Below are 25,430 nucleotides of genomic sequence, written 5' to 3'. Positions count from 1 at the left end.
TATAATTTAAATTAAACTAAATAATATTCCTATAATTAAATAAATTAATCCTATTTAAAACTAAATACTTACCTATCAAATAAACCCTAATATAGCTACAATAAAACTAATAGTTAATTGTAGCTATTTTAGGATTTATATTTATTTTACAGGCAACTTTGTATTTATTTTAACTAGGTACAATAGCTATTAAATAGTTAATAACTATTTAATAGCTACCTAGTTAAAATAAGTAAAAAATTACCTGTAAAATAAATCCTAACCTAAGTTACAATTAAACCTAGCACTACACTATCATTAAATTAATTAAATAAATTACCTACAATTACCTAAAATAAAATACAATAAAATAAACTATTCTATAATACAAAAAACAAACAAACACTAAATTGCAAAAAATAAAAAAGAATTACAAGCAGTTTAAACTAATTACATCTAATCTAAGCCCCCTAATAAAATAAAAAGCCCCCCAAAATAAAAAAATCCCTACCCTATTCTAAAATACAAAAGTAATCAGCTCTTTTACCAGCCCTTAAAAGGGCTTTTTGCGGGGCCTTGCCCCAAAGTAATCAGCTCTTTTACCTGAAAATAAAATACAATACCCCCCTCCAACATTAAAACCCACCACCCACATACCCCTACTCTAACCCACCCAAACCCCCCTTAAAAAACCTATCGCTAACCCCCTGAAGATCATCCTACCTTGAGTCGTCTTTCCTTGAGCCAAATTCTTCATCCAAGGTGTGCAGAGGAGGTCCTTGATCCGGTAGAAGTCTTCATCCAAGCGGGGCAAGAAGAGGTCCTCCATCCGGTAGAAGTGTTTATCCATGCGGCGTCTTCAATCTTCATCCATCCGGAGTGGAGGGGAGCCATCTTCAAAGGAGCCGATGCGGAGCCATCCTCTTCTACGGACGGACTAACGACGAATGAAGGTTCCTTTAAGGGACGTCATCCAAGATGGCGTCCCTTCAATTCCGATTGGCTGATAGAATTCTATCAGCAAATCGGAATTAAGGTAGAAAAAATCTGATTGGCTGATGCAATCAGCCAATCAGATTGAAGTTTAATCTGATTGGCTGATCCAATCAGCCAATCGTATTGAACTTGCATTCTATTGGCTGTTCCGATCAGGATTTATTTTACAGGTAATTCGGTTAGGATTTATTTTACAGGTAATTTTATACTTATTTTAACTAGGTAGCTAGTTAAAACTAGTTATTAACTATTTAATAGCTATTGTACCTAGTTAAAATAAATACAAAGTTGCCTGTAAAATAAATATAAATCCTAAAATAGCTACAATATAACTATTATATATATATATATATATATATATATATATATATATATATATATAAAAACTATATTAGGGTTTATTTGATAGGTATTTAGTTTTAAATAGGATTAATTTATTTAATTATAGGAATATTATTTAGTTTAATTTAAATTATATTTATGGCAAAAAACTTGAATTCTGAAAGAAAAAAGCGCAAAGAGAGACTCAAGTGCAATAAATAACACAGACACTGCTGCTCTTAAAAAAATGCACTTACAATGTTTATTAATAATAAAGCAGGTATAAAACAGTTTTCTCCTTCAAGGTAATTAATCCAAATACTCAGCTGCTCCGGTCTGTTTTCACAGCCTTACAATGTCCGCTCCCTTCTAATGTCCACCGGAACTTTCAGTGTAAGGGAAATCCTTGTTGATGGGGCTACGGTAGCCCTGAGAGTCCAAAAAGCAGAGTGTTCTATTCTTAGAACTACGGCTCCTCTGCAGATCCAAAATTCAGTCCTGTGGTGCCTCTACGCGTTTCTTCTGCTATCGTGCAGACTTTCTCAAGAGGATGAAGAGTCTAATGCTGAGTGGATTCAATATCCATCCCAATAAAAACCCTCATAGTAAATCCTATTGGTTGAAATTTCCTCTGTGTAATATGGGTAAGAAATGCTCACTGGGTCCTAGAGACCAAGTTATAAAATGCTACGTTCCTTTTGCACATAACAAATAATGTGTACAGTTAATTACAACACATCTATAGTTAATAAAAGCAAAAGACAAGGGACAATTATTTTGCACAAAAAATTATAACGATAATACAAAAATACAAAACTCCTACCACTAGGTAAAATTTAATAAAGCAAAAAATATATTAAAAGTTGATACAACGTGTGTTAATGCATATACTAAAAAACCCTGCAAACTAAACAATATACATCCAAAATTAATATATGTTGCAATCCCAAAAAACAAATAATTAACACAACAAATGTAACAACAATACTCTAATCCTACAACTAGGTTTAATTTGATGAAGCAAATATAATTAAAAATTAAAACAAGATATATATATGCGCATATCCTTGCAGCTCAAGCAAGATTCATCTCTATATATGATGAGCATTCACAATCTGGAAATCACATTTTTATTCTCTATGTATATATATGTATACCTTTCCTACTAAAAAAGAGTGATTTAATCCTAAGTATCCAAGTTGATCTGGAGTATAGAGGGATGGATCTACAAAAATGTGTTTAGAAAATTTGATAGTATGTACACTGTCATCTCTATTTAGGTATCATCCTTTTTGGACTAAATTCAAAACATCATATGAAAAAATTAATTCTATACAATTATTAAAGGTTGTTTAAAATTTATTTAGAAGTTGTTTAAAATGGAAGGGAAATGAGGAGGAAATAATTATTATATAAACAAGAATTATTAAAGGAACCTTAAGAATATCTAAAAAATGTCAGATTTTTTTATATTAATAAAGGTCTCAACTTTTCACCCAAAACACTACCGAATGATTTTGAAGTTTTCATCGACATCCAGAAATTTGTTAGAAAGCTAGTCTTAAAAAGATTTTATGCCAAAAAAGAATGCAATTTAAAATCAGCGGTTAATAAAGATCACTTGGAAGGGAAAGATATAGAAACTTTAACCATTCTAAAATCCCTAGAAGATATGGGTGTTGATAGCCAGGATGTTAATGAGAGTATTGATACAATAGAGGAATTGTTTAATATTTCCATATATGAGGAAGAATCTAAGATTCACCATAGTAATTTGAAAAGACCTTCCACATTTTATCCAGTTGGAACACAGGGGGACCAAATTCCAGTCTTCACAAAGATGGTTATGGACGAGGTTTTTAATCTATTCCACAAGAAAAGAAAGAATTTAGTTAATAAGTATAATGACAATTTAACCTCCCAGGAGAGAAACTCTCTTAAGAAATTGATGGACAATAAAGATATCATTTTTAGGGCAGCAGATAAGGGGGGTGGGATTGTTATATAGAAGAGGGAAGACTATTTAGCTGAAGCTTATAATCTATTAAAAGATATAGACACATACCAAGTTATCAATGGGAATCCCACGAAACAATACCAAAATAAGCTTAACAAAATATTAGTGCTAGCAAAAACAGAAGGAGTCCTTGATAATGATGAGTTTAGATACTTACAGGAAAATGAACCTGGGATCCCCATATTCTACCACCTGCCAAAGGTGCATAAAGATATACATAAGCCACCTGGGAGACCTATAATCTCAGGGATTGATTCCCTGAGCGATAAAGTTTCTAAATATATTGATTTTTATCTACAACCAATAGTCAAGAATACTAAATCATATATCAAGGACACCACACAAACCATCAATATATTTGAAGGTTTAGACTGGAAAGAAAATTATTGTTGGGTAACGTGCGATGTGTCTGCGCTTTATACCTCTATCCCCCATGAGAAAGGATTGAAGGCCCTTGAAATGGAACTGTTGAATTGGAAATTTTCAGCAGAGCAATTAAACTTTATCCTAGATTGCACAAGATTTATCTTAGAGCACAATTATTTTATTTTTGAAAATGTGTTCTATAAACAGGTCAAAGGAACAGCGATGGGGACTACATTTGCCCCATCGTATGCTAATATTTATATGCACAGATTTGAAATTGAGAAGGTTTGGAACAATAATCCGTTTAAAAACAACATTATAAAATATTATCGTTACATAGATGACGTAATCATCCTCTGGGAGGGTGACGAATCATTGATTAATAGTTTTTTAACACATATGAACAATAATGATTTTAACTTAAATTTTACAGGTAAACATTCACGAACAAGAATTGAATTTTTAGACCTTTGGTTATATGTAGATGCCAACTTAAAAACAGCGGTGAGTAATTTTAGTAAACCTACTGATAGAAATAGTTACATAGACAATGGAAGTGCCCACCTTAAGAGGTGGAAAGACAATGTGCCTTATGGACAGTTCTTAAGACTCAGACGTAACTGTACAGATATAGAGATGTTCAAAAAAGAGGCTGAACATATGAGTACTAAGTTCATAGAAAAGGGCTATAACAGAAATACAATAGAACAAGCATATAATAGGGCACAAGAAACTGATAGAGACTCTATTTTAAAACCTAAAAAGGATAAATCAACTCAAGATAATAAGGATACTTTAAGGTTTATTACTACTTACAACGAGGGTCATAAGATCATCAAGAATGTAATTAAAAAACATTGGGGAGTTCTTAAGACGGACCCTGTACTGGCCCCTATCTTGACAGAAGAACCTGTGTTCACTTTTAAGAAAGGGAGAAGTTTGAAAAACCTGCTAGCTCCCAGTAAATTGAGGAAGTCGGAAATAACAGAAATTGATAGGAAGAGTAATTGGCTGAGTCTAAAACCAGGCACATACAAGTGTGGAAAGAAAATTTGCAGTATGTGTAAACATATCAATAAGGATAGTCATTTTAAAGACAGCGAAGGCATTAAGTCTTTTAATATCAAGAGTAGGTGTACATGTGACACCACATATGTAGTGTACCTCCTAACTTGTGGGTGTAATAAAATTTATGTAGGGCGCACCAAAAGAAAGATAAGAAGTAGACTGACAGAACATCTATATAATATAAAAGAGAAAGTAGTTAATCACAGTGTACCATTACATTTTCTGGAACATCATGGGGGAGACTCTAGGTCTCTAAAAATACAAGCAATTGATTGGATACCTAAGAGTTGTAGCAATAGGTTGATGAGCCTAAGAAAACAAGAAACTTTTTGGATCCAAAAGCTCAATAGTTTACATCCAAAAGGATTAAACATAGACATTGACATAGCAGCTTTTATGTAATTAATATAAAAAAATCTGACATTTTTTAGATATTCTTAAGGTTCCTTTAATAATTCTTGTTTATATAATAATTATTTCCCTTCCATTTTAAACAACTTCTAAATAAATTTTAAACAACCTTTAATAATTGTATAGAATTAATTTTTTCATATGATGTTTTGAATTTAGTCCAAAAAGGATGATACCTAAATAGAGATGACAGTGTACATACTATCAAATTTTCTAAACACATTTTTGTAGATCCATCCCTCTATACTCCAGATCAACTTGGATACTTAGGATTAAATCACTCTTTTTTAGTAGGAAAGGTATACATATATATACATAGAGAATAAAAATGTGATTTCCAGATTGTGAATGCTCATCATATATAGAGATGAATCTTGCTTGAGCTGCAAGGATATGCGCATAAATATATCTTGTTTTAATTTTTAATTATATTTGCTTCATCAAATTAAACCTAGTTGTAGGATTAGAGTATTGTTGTTACATTTGTTGTGTTAATTATTTGTTTTTTGGGATTGCAACATATATTAATTTTGGATGTATATTGTTTAGTTTGCAGGGTTTTTTAGTATATGCATTAACACACGTTGTATCAACTTTTAATATATTTTTTGCTTTATTAAATTTTACCTAGTGGTAGGAGTTTTGTATTTTTGTATTATCGTTATAATTTTTTGTGCAAAATAATTGTCCCTTGTCTTTTGCTTTTATTAACTATAGATGTGTTGTAATTAACTGTACACATTATTTGTTATGTGCAAAAGGAACGTAGCATTTTATAACTTGGTCTCTAGGACCCAGTGAGCATTTCTTACCCATATTACACAGAGGAAATTTCAACCAATAGGATTTACTATGAGGGTTTTTATTGGGATGGATATTGAATCCACTCAGCATTAGACTCTTCATCCTCTTGAGAAAGTCTGCACGATAGCAGAAGAAACGCGTAGAGGCACCACAGGACTGAATTTTGGATCTGCAGAGGAGCCGTAGTTCTAAGAATAGAACACTCTGCTTTTTGGACTCTCAGGGCTACCGTAGCCCCATCAACAAGGATTTCCCTTACACTGAAAGTTCCGGTGGACATTAGAAGGGAGCGGACATTGTAAGGCTGTGAAAACAGACCGGAGCAGCTGAGTATTTGGATTAATTACCTTGAAGGAGAAAACTGTTTTATACCTGCTTTATTATTAATAAACATTGTAAGTGCATTTTTTTAAGAGCAGCAGTGTCTGTGTTATTTATTGCACTTGAGTCTCTCTTTGCGCTTTTTTCTTTCAGAATTCAAGTTTTTTGCCCTACTTCATTTGGTGTGAAGGATCCATTTGGTTAACAAGCAGCAGAGGACTCTAGTGGTTTATGGACTGACATTTCTTTGGAAAGTGGTAAAACGTTTTTGTTATTCCATTTGTTCTGTTTTTAATTTTTATAGTCTTTTAAATATCATATAATTGTATACAGGTTTTTATCTATTTTTTAGAAATTATACATGTGGTTGTAAGAATTTACAGTAAGAATTGACATTAGTGTTTTTATTATATTTAAAGAGGGTGTTAGCGCCACTGTTATTTATTCTCTGTGTGTGTTAAATTATATTTATGTTAGGGGATGTTAGGGTTAGACTTAGGTTTAGGGGTTAATAACTTTATTATAGTAGCGGCGACGGTGCGGGCGGGAGATTAGGGGTTAATAATTGTAGGTAGGTGGCGGTGATTTTAGGGAGGGCAGATTAGGGGTTAATAAAATGTATTCTAGTGTTTGCGAGGTGGGAGTGCAGCGGTTTAGGGGTTAATACATTTATTATTGTGGCAGCGAGGTCTGGTCGGCAGATTAGGGGTTAATAAATGTAGTTAGGTAGTGGTGACGTTGGGGGGGGCAGATTAGGGGTTAATAAATATAATGTAGGGGTCGGCGGTGTTAGGGGCAGCAGATTAGGGGTTCATAGGGATAATGTAGGTGGCGGCGGTGTCCGGAGCGGCAGATTAGGGGTTAATAATATAATGCAGGTGTCAGCGATAGCGGGGGCAGCAGATTAGGGGTTAATAAGTGTAAGGTTAGGGGTGTTTAGACTCGGGGTTCATGTTAGGGTGTTAGGTGCAGACTTAGAGAGTGTTTCCCCATAGAAAACAATGGGGCTGCGTTAGGAGCTGAACGCTGCTTTTTTGCAGGTGTTAGGTTTTTTTTCAGACCAAACTGCCCCATTGTTTCCTATGGGGATATCGTGAGCATGTTTTAGCTGCTTACCACTACCGTAAGCAACGCTGGTATTGAGGGGTGAAGTGGAGCTAAGTAAGGTTCAACGCACCCTTTTTTGAGCCTAACGCAGCCCCTCAGACAACTCTAAATACCAGCGTTGTTGGAAGGGTGTGTTGGCAAAAAAAGCAGCATTAGCTATGCGACTTTTTACTGACAAAACTCTAAATCTAGCCGAGTGTGTACTGTACAAAGTAGTAGAAGAATGGCAGGCAGCTTGCAATTGGAAGGGAAATTAAACAGAGCTTACAGGGATCTAGGTCCCCTGCCTAGTATGGCTCCCCTTGAATCCCCTATTCTGTGTGTGCATTATCATTTAAAGGGACATTAAACACTAAATAAATGCTAGAATTATGCATTCAAATAAAGATTAGTCTGAGAATAACATGTTGATGTATTTTTTAAAGTTTTATTAGTTGTTAAAATTAGTGTAAAGTTTGAGTGTCTATAAAACAATGAGAGCTGCCATGTTGTAACTTAGGTTACCTTCTCTGCAATGAGAGAATTATAAATAGGTCACTAGAGTGTGCAGCCAATGGCTGTTTGGAATATAACAGTGTTCTGCTCTTCCATTTCTAACAGAAACTGAAAAGCTCACAATTTCAGAATAGAATTACAGGAAAATGGGGCAAAATAAATAATAAAAGTATATTGCTAAGTGTTTAATGTCCCTTTAACTACTCCTTAGGCTACATTATTCTGGGATTTATTGCTTCCTGAAGCAGCCTAAGAACATTCTATTTAAAGGGACAGGAAACCCAACATTTTTCTTTCATGATTTAGGTAGTACATACAATTTCAATGTTACAAACTTTCCAGTTTACTTCTATTATCAAATTTGCTTAAAGGGACATTCTAGTCAAAATTAAACTTTTATGATTCAGATAGGGCATGCAATTTTAAACAACTTTCCAATTGACTTTTCATTAAATTTGCTTTGTTCCCTTGGTGGTATTTTTGAAAAACTAAACCTAGGTAGGCTCAAACTGATTTCTAAACCGTTGACAACCGCCTTCTAGCTCAGAGCATTTTGAACGTTTTTCACAGTTAGACAGTACTAGTTCATGTGTGTCCTATAGAAAACATTCTGCTCACCCCGTGGAGTTATTTAGGAGCCTGTACTGATTGGCTAAACTGCATGTCTGTCAAAAGCACCAAGTTAAGGGGGCAATCTTCAGAGGCTTAAATAAAAGGTAATCACAGAGGCAAAACATATATTAATATAACTGTGTTGGTTATGCAAAACTGGGGAATGGGTAATAAAGGGATTATCTATCTTTTTAAACAATACAAATTCTGGTGTAGACTGTACCTTTAATTAGCTTGGAATCATTTGTTGAAGGAGCAGCAATGCACTACTGGGGTGCGATCACATATACAGCACAGGTTTCGGCGCAAGCGTGGGCACCTGCACCGCCCGTTATTTCACCTCGCACATCGGGGTATTACATATACCCCGCTGGCAGTTCATAAAGTGCTGTAAGTCTGATAAACTAGCGATAACCAGAAATAAGCGTAAATACACATTTCTGGAGTTGCTAGTGACTTACGGCACTTTAGAAACTCCCGGCGCCTAAGAAAAGTAAAGAAAATAACAAATCTCCCGTAAAAGTCTAACATGCCTCCCAAAAATAAGCCCGACACGTAAAACCCCTATATCCGCAATCCCCCCCTCTCACTACTAATAACAAATGTATTAACCCCTAGACCAACAACCCCCCACAACGCAATATGCCTATTTAAACTATTAACCCCTATATCCGCCATCAAACCCACACCGCATGTAATAACTCAATTATTAACCCCTAAACCGCCATAGCCCACAACGCAATTAACCTATTCAAGTATTAACCCCTAAACCGCCATAGCCCACATAGCCTATTAAATGTATTAACCCCTAATCTGCCGCCACCAACATCGCCGCCACTATAATAAAGTTATTAACCCCTAAACCTAAGTCTAACCCTAACCCTAACACCCCCCTAACTTAAATATTATTTAAATAAATCTAAATAATATTACTATTATTAACTAAATTATTCCTATTTAAAATTAAATACTTGCCTATAAAATAAACCCTAAGATAGCTACAATATAATTAATAATTACATTGTAGCTATTTTAGGATTTATTTTTATTTTACAGGCAACTTTGTATTTATTTTTAACTAGGTACAATAGCTATTAAATAGTTAATAACTATTTAATAGCTACCTAGTTAAAATAAATACAAATTTACCTGTAAAATAAACCCTAACCTAAGTTACAATTACACCTAACACTACACTATCATTAAATAAATTAAATTAATTAACTACAATTACCTAACATTAAATACAATAAAATAAACTAAAGTACAAAACCCCCCCACTAAATTACAGAAAATAAAAAAAAAATACAAGAAGTTTAAACTAATTACACCTAATCTAAGCCCCCTAATAAAATAAAAAAGCCCCCCAAAATAATAAAATTCCCTACCCTACACTAAATTACAAAAAGCCCTTAAAAGGGCTTTTTGCGGGGCATTGCCCCAAAGTAATCAGCTCTTTTACCTGTAAAAAAAGAAATACAACCCCCCAACATTAAACCCACACACCCAACCTTACTCTAAAACCCACCCAATCCCCCCTTAAGAAAACACTACCCCATTGAAGATCACCCTACCTTGAGCCGTCTTCACCCAGCCGGGCAGAAGTTTTCATCCGATCCGGGCAGAAGTCTTCATCAAATCCGGGCAGAAGAGGTCCTCCAGCCGGGCAGAAGTCTTCATCCAAGCGGCATCTGCTATCTTCTTCCATCCGACGAGGAGCGGGTCCATCTTGAAGACATCCGGCGCGGAGCATCCTCTTCTTAAGACGTCCTAACAAAGAATGAAGGTTCCTTTAAATTACGTCATCCAAGATGGCGTCCCTTCAATTCCGATTGGCTGATAGAATTCTATCAGCCAATCGGAATTAAGGTAGGAAAAATCCTATTGGCTGATGCAATCAGCCAATAGGATTGAGCTTGCATTCTATTGGCTGATTGGAACAGCCAATAGAATGCAAGGTTAATCCTATTGGCTGATTGGATCAGCCAATCGAATTGAACGTCAATCCGATTGGCTGATTGCATCAGCCAATAGGATTTTTCCTACCTTAATTCCGATTGGCTGATAGAATTCTATAAATAGACATCGCCGGGATGGAAGACCTCTTCTTTGCTGCTTGGATGAAGACATCGCCGGGATGGAAGACCTCTTCTTTGCCGCTTGGATGAAGACATCGCCGGGATGGAGGACCACATCTGGATGAAGAGTTCGGCCCGGCTGGGTGTAGACGACTCAAGGTAGGGAGATCTTCTGGGGGTTAGTGTTAGGTTTTTTTAAGGGGGGTTTGGGTGGGTTTAGAGTAGGGGTATGTGGGTGGTGGGTTGTAATGTTGGGGGGTGGTATTGTGGTTTTTTTTACAGGCAAAAGAGCTGATTACTTTGGGGAAATGCTCCGCAAAAAGCCCTTTTAAGGGCTGGTAAAAGAGCTGGTTACTTTTTAATTTAGAATAGGGTAGGGCATTTTTTTTATTTTGGGGGGCTTTATTATTTTATTAGGGGGCTTAGATTAGGTGTAAGTAGCTTAAAATTCTTGTAATCTTTTTTTATTTTTTGTAATTTAGTGTTTGTTTTTTTTGTAATTTAGTTTAGTGTATTTAATTGTATTTTAGTTTAGATATTTGTAGCTTATTTAATTTATTGATAGTGTAGGTGTATTTGTAGCTTAGGTTAGGATTTATTTTACAGGTAAATTGGTAATTATTTTAACTAGGTAGCTATTAAATAGTTATTAACTATTTAATAGCTATTGTACCTAGTTAAAATAAATACCAAGTTACCTGTAAAATAAGTATAAACCGTAAAATAGCTACAATGTAATTATTAATTATATTGTAGCTATCTTAGGGATTATTTTACAGGTAAGTATTTATATTTAAATAGGAATAATTTAGTTAATATTATTAATATTGTTTAGATTTATTTAATAATAATTAAGTTAGGGGTGTTAGAGTTAGATAGGGTTAATATAGTTAATATATATAATATAATAACTATATTAACTATATTAACCCTACTATAATTAGGGTTAATATAGTTAATATATATAATATAATAACTATATTAACTATATTAACCCTAATATAATTAGGGTTAATATAGTTAATATAGGTGGCGGCGGTGTAGGGGGATTAGATTAGGGGTTAATGTATTTTATATAGCTGGCGGCAGTGTAGGGGGATTAAATTAGGGGTTAATAATTTTAATATAGCTGGCGGCGGTGTAGGGGCATTAAATTAGGGGTTAATAATTTTAATATAGCTGGCGGCGGGGTAGGAGCTATCATTAGAAGGTAGGTAATGTAGGTGGCGGTGGTGTAAGGGGCTCACATTAGGGGGTAAGTAATGTATGTGGTGGCGGTGTAAGAGGCTCACATTAGGGGGTAGGTAATGTAGGTGGCGGCGGTGTAAGGGGCTCACATTAGGGGGTAGGTAATGTAGGTGGCGGCTGTGTAAGGGGCTCACATTAGGGGGTAGGTAATGTAGGTGGCGGCGGTATAAGGGGCTCACATTAGGGGGTACGTAATGTAGGTGGCGGCAGTGTAAGGGGCTCACATTAGGGGGTAGGTGATGTAGGTGGCGGCGGTGTAAGGGGCTCACATTAGGGGGTAGGTAATGTAAGTGGCGGCGGAGTAAGGGGCTCACATTAGGGGGTAGGTAATGTAGGTGGCGGCGGAGTAAGGGGCTCACATTAGGGGGTAGTTAATGTAGGTGGCGGTGGGGTCCGGGAGTGGCGGTTTAGGGGTTAAATACTTTATTAGGTAGATAGACATTGTGCATGCGTTAGGTGTTAGGTTTAATTTTGCAGCCAGTTTAGGGAGTTACAGGGCTCCAATACACAGCGTAAGGCTTACTACGCCTGCAATTTGTGACGAGGTGAAAATGGAGTAAGATTTCTCCATTTTCGCCACGTAAGTCCTTACACTCTATATTGGATACCAAACTGCGCTGGTTTGGTATACCTGTCTATGGGCCAAAAAACTACGGCCGAAGGCAGAAATATACGAGTGTAACTTCTATGTTACGCCGTATATGTGATACCAAACCAGCGCAAAATTTGGCGTCGCCAGCTTTTGCGGGCGACGGTTTTTATCGGATCGCGGCCCAGATGCCTGAGAGCAAGTATCACCAATTGAAGAACAAACCAGAACTTCTGAAAAGATCAGTTAAACTTAAGACATATAATGGGGATTTTATACCAGTGCTTGGCAAGTGCAGTATGTTCCTGGAATATGGAAATCAAACGCATAAAATGAACATTCTGGTAGTTCCAGGAAAAAAACCAGCTCTACTGGGTCTGCAAATGTGTGAAACTTTAGGACTGATTAAAAGGGTAAATGCCATTGATGGAACTAACAAAGAAGAGGACATGGAACATTTATTAACAGACTATGCTGCAGTATTTGAAGGAATAGGATGTCTTCCAATGCAACATAAAATACAACTAAAAGAAGGTTCTCGTCCAGTAGTGCATGCCATACGAAATGTTCCAGTTGCTCAAAGGGATCGTCGTAAACGGGAACTTGCCAGGATGGAGGATAAACTGTTTGGGTTCATTCTAAGGTGTTGGTGGAAAAACCGGATGGGGGTCTCAGAATCTGTATTGATCCCAAGGAACTGAATAAAAGCATCTTAAGAGAACACTTCCACTTACCAACAAAACCAGAATTGCTTGGGGAGCTAAGTGGAGCAACTGTATTCAGTAAACTGGATGCATCCTCAGGATTTTAGCAAATTCCACTGGAGGAGGAAAGCATGAAACTCTGCATTTTCAATACTCCTTTTGGGAGGTACTGTTACAAACAATTGCTGTTCGGCTTATGTTCAGCACCAGAAGTGTTTCAAAGTACCATGCAGCAACTTCTTGAACGAATACCAGGCACAACCGTATTTATTGATGATATTCTGATCTGGGGTAAAACCAAGCAAGAACATGATGAAAGGCTAAAGATGGTCTTAGTTTTGCTAAGAAGAATGATTTGAAGTTCAATAAGACAAAGTGTCAATTCAGAAAAACTTCAATTCAATATTTGGGAGAACAACTCACGGGAGGTGGTGTTTTACCAGACATGAAAAAGATTAAGGCAATTACAGAAATGCCACAGCCAGAAAATAAGCAAGATATACAACGCTTACTAGGAATGGAGAATTACCTTGGCAAGTTCATACCTAATTTACCAGACAAAACTGCACTAATGCGAAAACTAATCAGAAAAAACTATGCCTGGGAATGGTCAGAGAATCACCAGAAAGAATGGAAGTTTTTGAAGGAAATGCTTACGACTGCACTGCAATTCTCTGATCCAACAGCAAAAACAAAGTTGTCAACTGATGCTTCACAAAATGGATTGGGAGCAGTTCTATTTCAAAATCAAGGCTCGGGATGGATGCCTGTGGCTTATGCATCTAGGGAATTGACAGATACTGAAAAATCATATGCTCAAATTGAAAAGGAAACACTGGGACTAGTTTACGGATGTGAAAAATTTCATGTTTATTTGTATGGGAGAATATTTTCAGCAGAAACTGATCACAAACCTTTGATTCACATCTACCAAAAGGGCTTGATAGATGCACCTCCAAGATTTCAATGTTTGTTGCTGAGACTTCAAAGGTATGACTTCACCTTGGATTTTATACTTGGCAAGGAGTTGGTGGTAGCGGATGCTCTGTCACAAGCTTACTTACCATTTAACAATGAGGAGTTACAGTTGCAGAAAGAGGTGACTGTTCACGTCAATCTGATCTTGAAGACAGCCCCGTTTAGTCATGCAATGTGGGCAGCAATAGAACAGGCTACAGAAACAGATGCTCTTTTAAGTCAAGTGAAGAAAGCAGTTTCTAGTGGAAAATCTAAGACACTAATGCCATCACTGTATAGACCATACATTTCTGAAATTTCTTTGATAAAAGGGTTACTTTTGAAAGGACAAAAGATAATTGTACCAGCGAGTTTGCATACTGAAAAGACTACATGAAGGTCATTCAGGTATAGAAAAGACAAAAAGACGAGCTAGAGAAATTTTGTACTGGCCAAACATGAATGAAAACATTGAGACAATGATCACTCAATGGCAGACTTGCCAAAAATTCCTACCTCAGTTACCTAAAGAGCCTATACTGGAAACGGACTTCCCGTTGGCACCCTGGGAAAAGTTAGGAATGGACTTGTTTGTTTTCAAAAATCAGCATTATATCTTAGTAATGGATTACTTCTCTAATTACCCAGAGATAGCATTATTGGAAGATGAGTCAGCAAGTACAGTGATCAAAAAAGTAAAAGCAATTTTGGCGAGACATGACATTCCAAGAGTAATAATATCAGACAATGGTCCTCAATTCAATTGTAGAGAGTTTAGTTTTTTTGCCAGTACCTATGAATTTGAACATCAAACATCCAGCCCGGGATATCCACAAGCAAATGGATTAGCAGAAGCTGGAGTAAAGATAGTGAAAAACATACTTCGTAAACCAACAGATGCAGATGAGGATCCATGTCTGGCTCTTCTTAGCTATAGGGCTACTCCTTTAAAATGTGGGAAGTCGCCGGGAGAATTATTGTTTGGCAGACAGCTGGTCACACGAGTATCAGTTGTGAAACCTTGGAAAAGGTTCCCACAAAAACATGTAATAGAAACCAAATTGAAACTCAGAGAAAAAAAGGAATGAACACTATGACCGAGCTGCAAAGCCTTTGGAGAATCTTCAGGTACAAACTCCTGTGCGAGTACAAGGTTCAGACAGCTGGAATACTGAAGGGACAGTTATCCAGCAATATTCTACAAGATCGTATGCAGTTCAAACCAATGATGGGCAATGTTTACGTAGGAATCGTAGACATTTTATGGCTATTCCATCAGTTCACAACAATTCGACAGTGAAGGAAACCTGTGAGGATACATTGAACATTCCATTGCAGCTGGAGAATGAAGATGCCAGAGAAACTTTGCAAAGCTCAACTGACTTGCTGACAGTGATGCAATGCAAACAAGGTCAGGTCAATATATCAAAAAACCTAATCGTCTAATTGAACAATGTTAAAAGGGACTGAAGTTTTTTCGCATAGACTACAGTTAAAAAAAAAAATGTACTTTAAGTTTTCTTTTGTTTAAAAAGAAAAGAAAAAGGGAAATGTGTGATATTGAGATTATCAGTTGGTATGAACCATATCAACCTGTTGTTATGTGCACAATGGTAGTGTCAGGTAGTGCCTCTTGCATAGTGTGTGTGTGTATAGCATTCTTAATAAAGTTTACAGTTATGAAGACCTGTGCTTGATCTCCTTATATAAACTAAGATAAAACACCCATGGGAGCCGGATTTACCGCTCGGCTATTGGCTAGAAGGTGAAAACGTCACCTCTTAGCAGAATTTTTTTTAGCCGTGGGCTGCTGTAGCAGCTAAAAATGGCGATCGATTGAAACAAATAAAGGAGCTTTCTACATGAAGTATCTTATACTTTATGAATGAAAGTCCCCTTTATTTGTTTCAATAGTCAATCCTAGCATTTGTAAAACGCTAGGTTTGACTTTGACTTTAATATTTAGCAATGGGTGGTGTTAAAACCAGTGGTAATTTGTATGAATGCCTATTTTTTATACCCAATGTAATAAGGGTATTAATTATTAAACCATTAGCACATTTGTGAATGGTATTTGTGTTTAATTTGTACAGGGCACTATTAATTCTCTTCATTTGAGCCCCATCCAAGATAATGTATTTGCCAAAAGTACAATAAACTCCATAGAATGTTTGGTACTTTCCCTTACATGCACTTTAGAAAATCATCTCACTGTCATACACACAATAAGCCTTGAATACAATGCACATACAATTTAAGAACCCAGGAAACATACGAACTTCCTGTTTTATTGCCTTCTTTATAATCATTTGATCTGTCTTTTTTTATAATTAGGGATTGCACTTAAAGGGACATTATACACTCTTTTTCTTTGCAAAAGTTTTGTAGATGATCTATTTATATAGCCCATAAAGTTTTTTTTTTTTTAAATGGATAGTTTTGCTTATTTTTAAATAACATTGCTCTGATTTTCAGACTCCTAACCAAGCCCCAATGTTTTAGGAGAATACCAACATATACCTACTCTAGCTTGCTTTGCTTTGTGTAAAGGGTCTTTTCATATGCAAAGAAAGGGGGGGTCTGCTATTTCCCACTTGCAGTGGGTATTCCAGTAACCTTTTAAACAGAGCTAAACGGCAAGCTTCTAAGTAAGTTTTTAAAAAAAAATTTTACTCAATTTTTATATCAGTTACTGTGCATATTATTCTTTATAGTAGTGTCTATTACATGCAGTTATATGAAAATTGGTGTATACTGTCCCTTTAAGGGCTATTCTGCAAAGCCATCAAATTTTAAGGGATAATAATACATTTTGTATGATTCAGATAGAGCATGTGATTTTAAAACACTTTTAAATTCACTTCTATTATCAAATGTACTTAGTCCTCTCACTTCCAGTAGTGCATTGCTGCTATAAAGCTGACTTTAACTATCGGCTAGATTACGAGTCTTGCGTTAGCCTTAAAAAGCAGCGTTAAGGGGTCCTAACGCTGCTTTTTAACGCCCGCTGGTATTATGAGTCAGGCAGGAAAGGGTCTACCGCTCACTTTATTTCCGCGATTTTAGCATACCGCAAATCCCCTTACGTCAATTGCGTATCCTATCTTTTTAATGGGATTTGCTTCACGCCGGTATTACGATCGCCTGAAAAAGTGAGCGGTAGACCCTCTCCTGGCAAGACTCCTACCGCATTTAAAAGTCAGTAGTTAAGAGTTTTATGTGCTAACACCGTAACATAAAGCTCTTAACTAAAGTGCTACAAAGTACACTAACAACCATAAACTACCTATTAACCCCTAAACCGAGCCCCCCCCCCACATCGCAAACACTATAATAAAATTATTTAACCCCTAATCTGCCGACCGGACATTGCTGCCACTTTAATATATTTATTAACCCCTAAATCGCCACACTCCCACCTCGCAAACACTAGTTAAATTTTATTAACTCCTAATCTGCCGTCCATAACATCGCCGACACCTACCTACATTTATTTACTCCTAATCTGCCGCCCACAACGTCGCCGCTACTATATTAAATTTATTAACCCCTAAACCTAAGTCTAACCCTAACCCTAACCCCCCCTAACTTAAATATAATTTAAATAAAATGAAATAAATGTACTACTATTAACTAAATAATTCCTATTTAAAACTAAATACTTACCTATAAAATAAATCCTAAAATAGCTACAATATAACTAATAGTTACATTGTAGCTAGCTTAGGATTTATATTTATTTTACAGGCAACTTTGTATTTATTTTAACTAGGTACAATAGTTATTAAATAGTTATTAACTATTTAATAACTTCCTAGTTAAAAAAAGTACAAATTTACCTGTAAAATAAATCCTAACCTAAATTACTATTACACCTAACACTACACTATCATTAAACTAATTACCTAAACTACCTACAATTAATTACAATTAAATTAAATAAACTAAATTACGGAAAAAAACAACACTAAATTACAGAAAATAAAAAAAGAATTACAAGAATTTTAAACTAATTACACCTAATCTAATCCCCCTAATAAAACAAAAAAGCCCCCCAAAATAATAAAATTCCCTACCCTACACTAAATTACAAATAGCCCTTAAAAGGGCCTTTTGCAGGGCATTGCCCCAAAGTAATCAGCTCTTTCACCTGTAAAAAAAAATACAATACCCCCCAACATTAAAACCATCCACCCACACACCAAACCCTACTCTAAAACCCACCCAATACCCCCTTAATAAAACCTAACACTACCCCCTTGAAGATCACCCTACCTTGAGACATCTTCACCCAGCCAGGCACAAGTGGACCTCCAGAAGGGCAGAAGTCTTAATCCAGGCAGCATCTTCTATCTTCATCCTTCCGGAGCGGAGCGGGTCCATCTTCAAGACATACGACGTGGAGCATCCTCTTCATCCGACGGCCGACGACTGAATGACTGGTCCTTTAAGTGACGTCATCCAAGATGGCATCCCTTGAATTCCGATTGGCTGATAGAATCCTATCAGCCAATTGGAATTAAGGTAGGAAAAATCCTATTGGCTGATTTAAGTTCAATGTGATTGGCTGATCCAATCAGCCAATAGGATTGAGCTTGCATTCTATTGGCTGTTCCAATCAGCCAATAGAATGCGAGGTCAATCCTATTGGCTGATTGCATCAGACAATATGATTTTTCCTACCTTAATTCCGATTGGCTGATAGGATTCTATCAGCCAATCGGAATTCAAGGGACGCCATCTTGTATGACGTCACTTAAAGGACCAGTCATTCAGTCATCGGCCGTCGGATGAAGAGGATGCTCCACGTTGGATGTCTTGAAGATGGACCCGCTCCGCTCCGGAAGGATGAAGATAGAAGATGCCGCCTGGATGAAGACTTCTGCCGCTTGGAGGACCTCTTCTGCCCGGATCGGATGAAGACTTCTGCCCCTCTGGAGGTCCACTTGTGCCTGGCTGGGTGAAGACGTCTCAAGGTAGGGTGATCTTCAAGGGGGTAGTGTTAGGTTTTATTAAGGGGGTATTGGGTGGGTTTTAGAGTAGGGTTGGGTGTGTGGGTGGTGGATGTTGGGGTATTGTATTTTTTTTTACAGGTGAAAGAGCTGATTACTTTGGGGCAATGCCCCGCAAAAGACCCTTTTAAGGGCTGTTTGTCATTTAGTGTAGGGTAGGGAATTTTATTATTTTGGGGGGCTTTTTTATTTTATTAGGGGGATTAGATTAGGTGCAATTAGTTTAAAATTCTTGTAATTCTTTTTTTTATTTTCTGTAATTTAGTGTTTGTTTTTTTTCCCGTAATTTAGTTTATTTTATTTAATTGTAATTAATTGTAGGTAGTTTAGGTAATTAGTTTAATGATAGTGTAGTGTTAGGTGTAATTGTAACTTAGGTTAGGGTTTATTTTACAGTTAAATTTGTATTTATTTTAACTAGGTAGTTATTAAATAGTTAATAACTATTTAATAACTATTGTACCTAGTTAAAATAAAAACAAAGTTGCCTGTAAAATAAATATAAATCCTAAGATAGCTACAATGTAACTATTAGTTATATTGTAGCTAGCTTAGGGTTTATTTTATGGGTAAGTATTTAGTTTTAAATTGGAATTATTTAGTTAATTGTAGTAAATTTATTTAGATGTATTTAAATTATATTTAAGTTAGGGGGTGTTAGGTTTAGACTTAGGTTTAGGGATTAACAACTTTATTATAGTGGCGGCGACGTGGCGGCAGCAGATTAGGGGTTAATAAATTTAATATAGTTGCGGCGATGTTGGGGGGGCAGATTAGGGGTTCATAAATATAATGTAGGGTTCGGCGATGTTGGGGGCATCAGATTAGGGGTTCATAAGTATAATGTAGGTGACGGCGGTGTCCGGAGCGGCAGATTAGGGGCTAATAATATAATGTAGGTTGTGGCGATGTCAGGGACGGCAGATTAGGGGTTAAAAAGTGTAAGATTAGGGGTGTTTAGACTCAGGGTTCATGTCAGGGTGTTAGGTGCAGACATAAAATTAATTTCCCCATAGGAAACAATGGGGCTGCGTTAGGAGCTGAACGCTGCTTTTTTGCAGGTGTTAGGTTTTTTTTCAGCCGGCTCAGCCCCATTGTTTCCTATGGGGAAATCGTGCACAAGCACGTTTTTCAAGCTTACCACTACCGTAAGCAACGTTGGTTTTGAGGTGAGATGTGGAGCTAAATTTAGCTCTACGCTCACCTTTTTGCGGCTAACGCCAGGTTTAAAAAAACCTGTAATACCAGTGTTGTCTTAAGGTAGCGTTAGAAAAAAAAGGCTTGTTAGCAACGCACCCCTGTTACCGCAAAACTCGTAATCTAGCCGTATGTGTTTAATCAATTTACAGGGGGTTTAAAAAAACACATAGATATATGCAAGCAATAGTGCAATAATAAAATTCGCTAACATATTAGAGCATCTTCTTTTTGCATGTTTATATACCTTTAATAAGATTTTCAATACTCCAAGAAACTTTTATAGTTTTACCATGCTAGTGTTTTCTTATTAAGTGGAAGCCATTTTGAACATGAATTAGAAAGAGCAATCTTTGTAAGTAATGTCGTCTTTGTCTACAGGATGCGCCCTTTGGACATAGAGGTTCTTCGTGCACTTCAGGACAGAGTAAATATTGTTCCTATCCTGGGGAAAGCTGATAGTCTGACACCTCGAGAGCTACAGCAAAAGAAGCAGAGGGTGAGGCTAATGCAGGAATGCACAAATGTTTTTGTATGATGGGCTGATATATATACAGTATATATACATATATACACACAGTATATAGTGACACAACTACCCTCTCCTTGGGATTTTGTCCCTGGAACAGCATTGACAGTCTTCACAGCAGAAAGTTCTCCATACACACTGGATTTAGATGTAAATGCCTTGGACTGTTTATTCACAGGCAATTTGCAGGAAAACAGTTTTAACATAAACAAAAACAAAATAAATCCTTGCACAATGGCACTTACTAAACAGAATAAAGTATTCCTGACTAAAGTTGTGTGGCTTTTTCACACAACTGCAACATTACAAACAGGTTTCAAAACTCACAGGCCTAGAACCTACAGCACAACTCTAGCATATAATCAGTCTATCACATACATGTTCTAACTAACAGCCCCAGCACACACTATCTAACAGGAGTTAACTGACCTTAAAGGGGCATGAAACCCACATTTGTTCTTTCACGATTCAGACAGAGCATGTGCTTTGAAATAGCTTTCCAATTTACCTTTGTTCTCTTGATATAATTTGTTGAATAGGATACCTAGGAAGGCTCAGGAGCTGCTGATTGGTGGCTGCACATGTATGCCTTGTTTTATTGGCTCACCCAGGGGTCGATCCGATATAAATCGTCGCCCGCAAAAGCCGGCGACGCCAATATTTGTGCGGGTTTGGTATCACATATACGGCGTAACCTAGAAGTTACGCCCGTATATTTCTGCCGTCGCCCGCAGTTTTTTGGGCCATAGGCAGGTATACCAAACCCGCGCAGTTTGGTATCCAATATGCAGCGTAAGGACTTACGTGGCGAAAATGGAGAAAACTTACTCCATTTTCACCTCGCCACAAAAAGCAGCCGTAAGAAGCCTTACGCTGACTATTGGAGCCCCGTAACTTCCTAAACTGGCTGCTAAAATAAACCTAACACCTAACGCATGCGCAATGTCTATCTCCCTGTCAACCGCGATCTGCTAAAATAAACCTAACACCTAACGCATGCGCAATGTCTATCTCCCTGTCAACCGCGATCCCCCCCCCCCCCCGAAATCCCTAATAAAGTTATTACCCCCTAAACCGCCGCTCCCGGACCCCGCCGCCATCTACATAAACTAACCCCCTACTGTGAGCCTCTAAAACCGCCGCCATCTACCTTATCTATCCCCTAATCTGACCCCTTACACCGCCGCCACCTATATAAAAATTATTAACCCCTAATCTAATCCCCCTATACCGCCGCCAGCTATATTAATATTATTAACCCCTAATGTAAGCCCCTTACACCGCCGCCATCTCTATTAAAATGATTAACCCCTAATTTAATCTACCTACCCCGCCGCCAGCTATATTATCTATATTAACCCTAAGTATATTATAGTTAATATAGTTATTACATTATATATATTAACTATATTAACCCTAATTATATTAGGGTTAATATAGTTAATATAGTTACTATAGTATTTATATTAACTATATTAACTCTATCTAACCCTAACACCCCTAACTAAATTTATATTAAATTAATCTAATTCATTTATAAACTAAAATATTCCTATTTAAATCTAAATACTTACCTATAAAATAAACCCTAAGATAGCTACAATATAATTAATAATTACATTGTAGCTATGTTAGGGTTAATATTTATTTTACAGGTAAATTGTTAATTATTTTAACTAGGTATAATAGATATTAAATAGTTATTAACTATTTAATATCTACCTAGTTAAAATAATTACCCAATTACCTGTAAAATAAATCCTAACCTAAGTTACAAATACACCTACACTATCAATAAATTTAAGAAACTACAAACATCTATCTAAAAATACAATTAAATTAACTAAACTAAATTACAAAAAAAAACAAACACTAAATTACAAAAAATAAAAAAAAGATTACAAGATATTTAAGCTAATTACACCTATTCTAAGCCCCCTAATAAAATAATAAACCCCCAAAATAAAAAAAATTCCCTGCCCTATTCTAAATTAAACAAATTTCAAAGCTCTTTACCTTACCAGCCCTTAAAAGGGCCTTTTGTGGGGCATGCCCCAAAGAATTCAGCTCTTTTGCATACAACAAATACAATCCCCCCCCCATTACAACCCACCACCCACATACCCCTATTCTAAAACCACCCAAACCCCCCTTAAAAAAGCCTAACACTACCCCCCTGAAGATCTCCCTACCTTGTCTTCACCACACCGGGCCGAACTCCTGATCCGATCCGGGCGATGTCTTCCTCCAAGCGGCAAAGAAGACTTCCTCCGGCGATGTCTTCCTCCAAGCGGCAAAGAAGAATTCTTCCTCCGGCGACATCTTCCTCCAAGCGGCAGCAAAGTCTTCATTCTTCCGGCGGCATCTTCAATCTTCTTTTTTCGCTCCGCCGCCGCGGAGCATCCATCCTGGCCGACTGCTGTACTTGGAATGAGGTACCTTTAAATGACGTCATCCAAGATGGCGTCCGCCGAATTCCGATTGGCTGATAGGATTCTATCAGCCAATCGGAATTAAGTTAGAAAAATCTGATTGGCTGATTGAATCAGCCAATCAGATTCAAGTTCAATCCGATTGGCTGATCCGAACAGATAATCAGATTGAGCTCGCATTCTATTGGCTGATCGGAACAGCCAATAGAATGCAAGCTCAATCTGATTGGCTGATTGGATCAGCCAATTGGATTGAACTTGAATCTGATTGGCTGATTCAATCAGCCAATCAGATTTTTCTAACTTAATTCCGATTGGCTGATAGAATCCTATCAGCCAATCGGAATTCGGCGGACGCCATCTTGGATGACGTCATTTAAAGGTACCTCATTCCAAGTACAGCAGTCGGCCAGGATGGATGCTCCGCGGTGGCGGAGCGAAGAAAGAAGATTGAAGATGCCGCCGGAAGAATGAAGACTTTGCTGCCGCTTGGAGGAAGACGTCGCCGGGGGAAGAATTCTTCTTTGCCGCTTGGAGGAAGACATCGCCGGAGGAAGAATTCTTCTTTGCCGCTTGGAGGAAGACATCGCCCGGATCGGATCAGGAGTTCGGCCCGGTGTGGTGAAGACAAGGTAGGGAGATCTTCAGGGGGGTAGTGTTAGGCTTTTTTAAGGGGGGGTTTGGGTGGTTTTAGAATAGGGGTATGTGGGTGGTGGGTTGTAATGGGGGGGGGGGGGGGATTGTATTTGTTGTATGCAAAAGAGCTGAATTCTTTGGGGCATGCCCCACAAAAGGCCCTTTTAAGGGCTGGTAAGGTAAAGAGCTTTGAAATTTGTTTAATTTAGAATAGGGCAGGGAATTTTTTTTATTTTGGGGGTTTATTATTTTATTAGGGGGCTTAGAATAGGTGTAATTAGCTTAAATATCTTGTAATCTTTTTTTTATTTTTTGTAATTTAGTGTTTGTTTTTTTTTTGTAATTTAGTTTAGTTAATTTAATTGTATTTTTAGATAGATGTTTGTAGTTTCTTAAATTTATTGATAGTGTAGGTGTATTTGTAACTTAGGTTAGGATTTATTTTACAGGTAATTGGGTAATTATTTTAACTAGGTAGATATTAAATAGTTAATAACTATTTAATATCTATTATACCTAGTTAAAATAATTAACAATTTACCTGTAAAATAAATATTAACCCTAACATAGCTACAATGTAATTATTAATTATATTGTAGCTATCTTAGGGTTTATTTTATAGGTAAGTATTTAGATTTAAATAGGAATATTTTAGTTTATAAATGAATTAGATTAATTTAATATAAATTTAGTTAGGGGTGTTAGGGTTAGATAGAGTTAATATAGTTAATATAAATACTATAGTAACTATATTAACTATATTAACCCTAATATAATTAGGGTTAATATAGTTAATATATATAATGTAATACCTATATTAACTATAATATACTTAGGGTTAATATAGATAATATAGCTGGCGGCGGGGTAGGTAGATTAAATTAGGGGTTAATCATTTTAATAGAGATGGCAGCGGTGTAAGGGGCTTACATTAGGGGTTAATAATTTTAATATAGATGGCGGCGGTGTTAGGGGCTCACTTTAGGGGGTTATAGATATAATATAGCTGGCGGCGGGGTACGGGAGCGGCGGTTTAGGGGTTAATAGCTTTTTTATTGTTAGGATAGTGAGGGGGGATAGCGGATAGAGGGTTAGACAGTGCGGGCTATGTTAGGGAGGCGTGTTAGACAGTGCGGGCTATGTTAGGGAGGCGTGTTAGACAGTGCGGGTGTTTTAGACTTTAGTCAGGTTTTATAGGCGCCGGGAGTTTCTAACGTGCCGCAAGTCACTGGCGATGCCAGAAATTTGTACTTACGCAGATTTCTGGACATCGCTGGTTTATCCGACTTACGGCACGTTAGCATCTGACGGCGACATATATGGGATGGCTCGAGTTGCGAGCTGAAACTGCGGGCGACGCCGGTTCCCTCGCTTGCGCCGCAAACTGCGATCTATATCGGATCGCGCCCCCAATGTGTTAATTAGCTCCCAGTAATGCATTGTTGCTTATTCAACCAAGGATAGCAAGAGATTGAAACAACTTAGTGAAAGTAAACTTGAAAGTTGTTTAAAATTTTATGTTGTATCTGAAAGAAAGAAAAATATTGTGTT

At 36.9% G+C, this 25,430-nt stretch overlaps 1 protein-coding gene across 1 annotated transcript in view; it reads left to right on the top strand.

Annotated features, from left to right (window-relative positions):
- The window catches only part of LOC128652320 (septin-4-like), a gene marked incomplete at its 5' end in the record, with an annotated part of 120,802 nt that overhangs the window by 60,559 nt on the left and 34,813 nt on the right, over positions 1-25,430 (top strand). Inside the window, one exon of the mRNA XM_053705256.1 lies at positions 20,664-20,781. Coding sequence (XP_053561231.1) covers positions 20,664-20,781 — 118 coding nt within the window. The remainder of the gene's footprint in view (positions 1-20,663; positions 20,782-25,430) is intronic.

This window comes from Bombina bombina, chromosome 3, assembly GCF_027579735.1.
Source record: "Bombina bombina isolate aBomBom1 chromosome 3, aBomBom1.pri, whole genome shotgun sequence".
NCBI classification, from domain to species: domain Eukaryota; kingdom Metazoa; phylum Chordata; class Amphibia; order Anura; family Bombinatoridae; genus Bombina; species Bombina bombina.
This window is presented reverse-complemented; position numbering and strand designations above follow the sequence as displayed.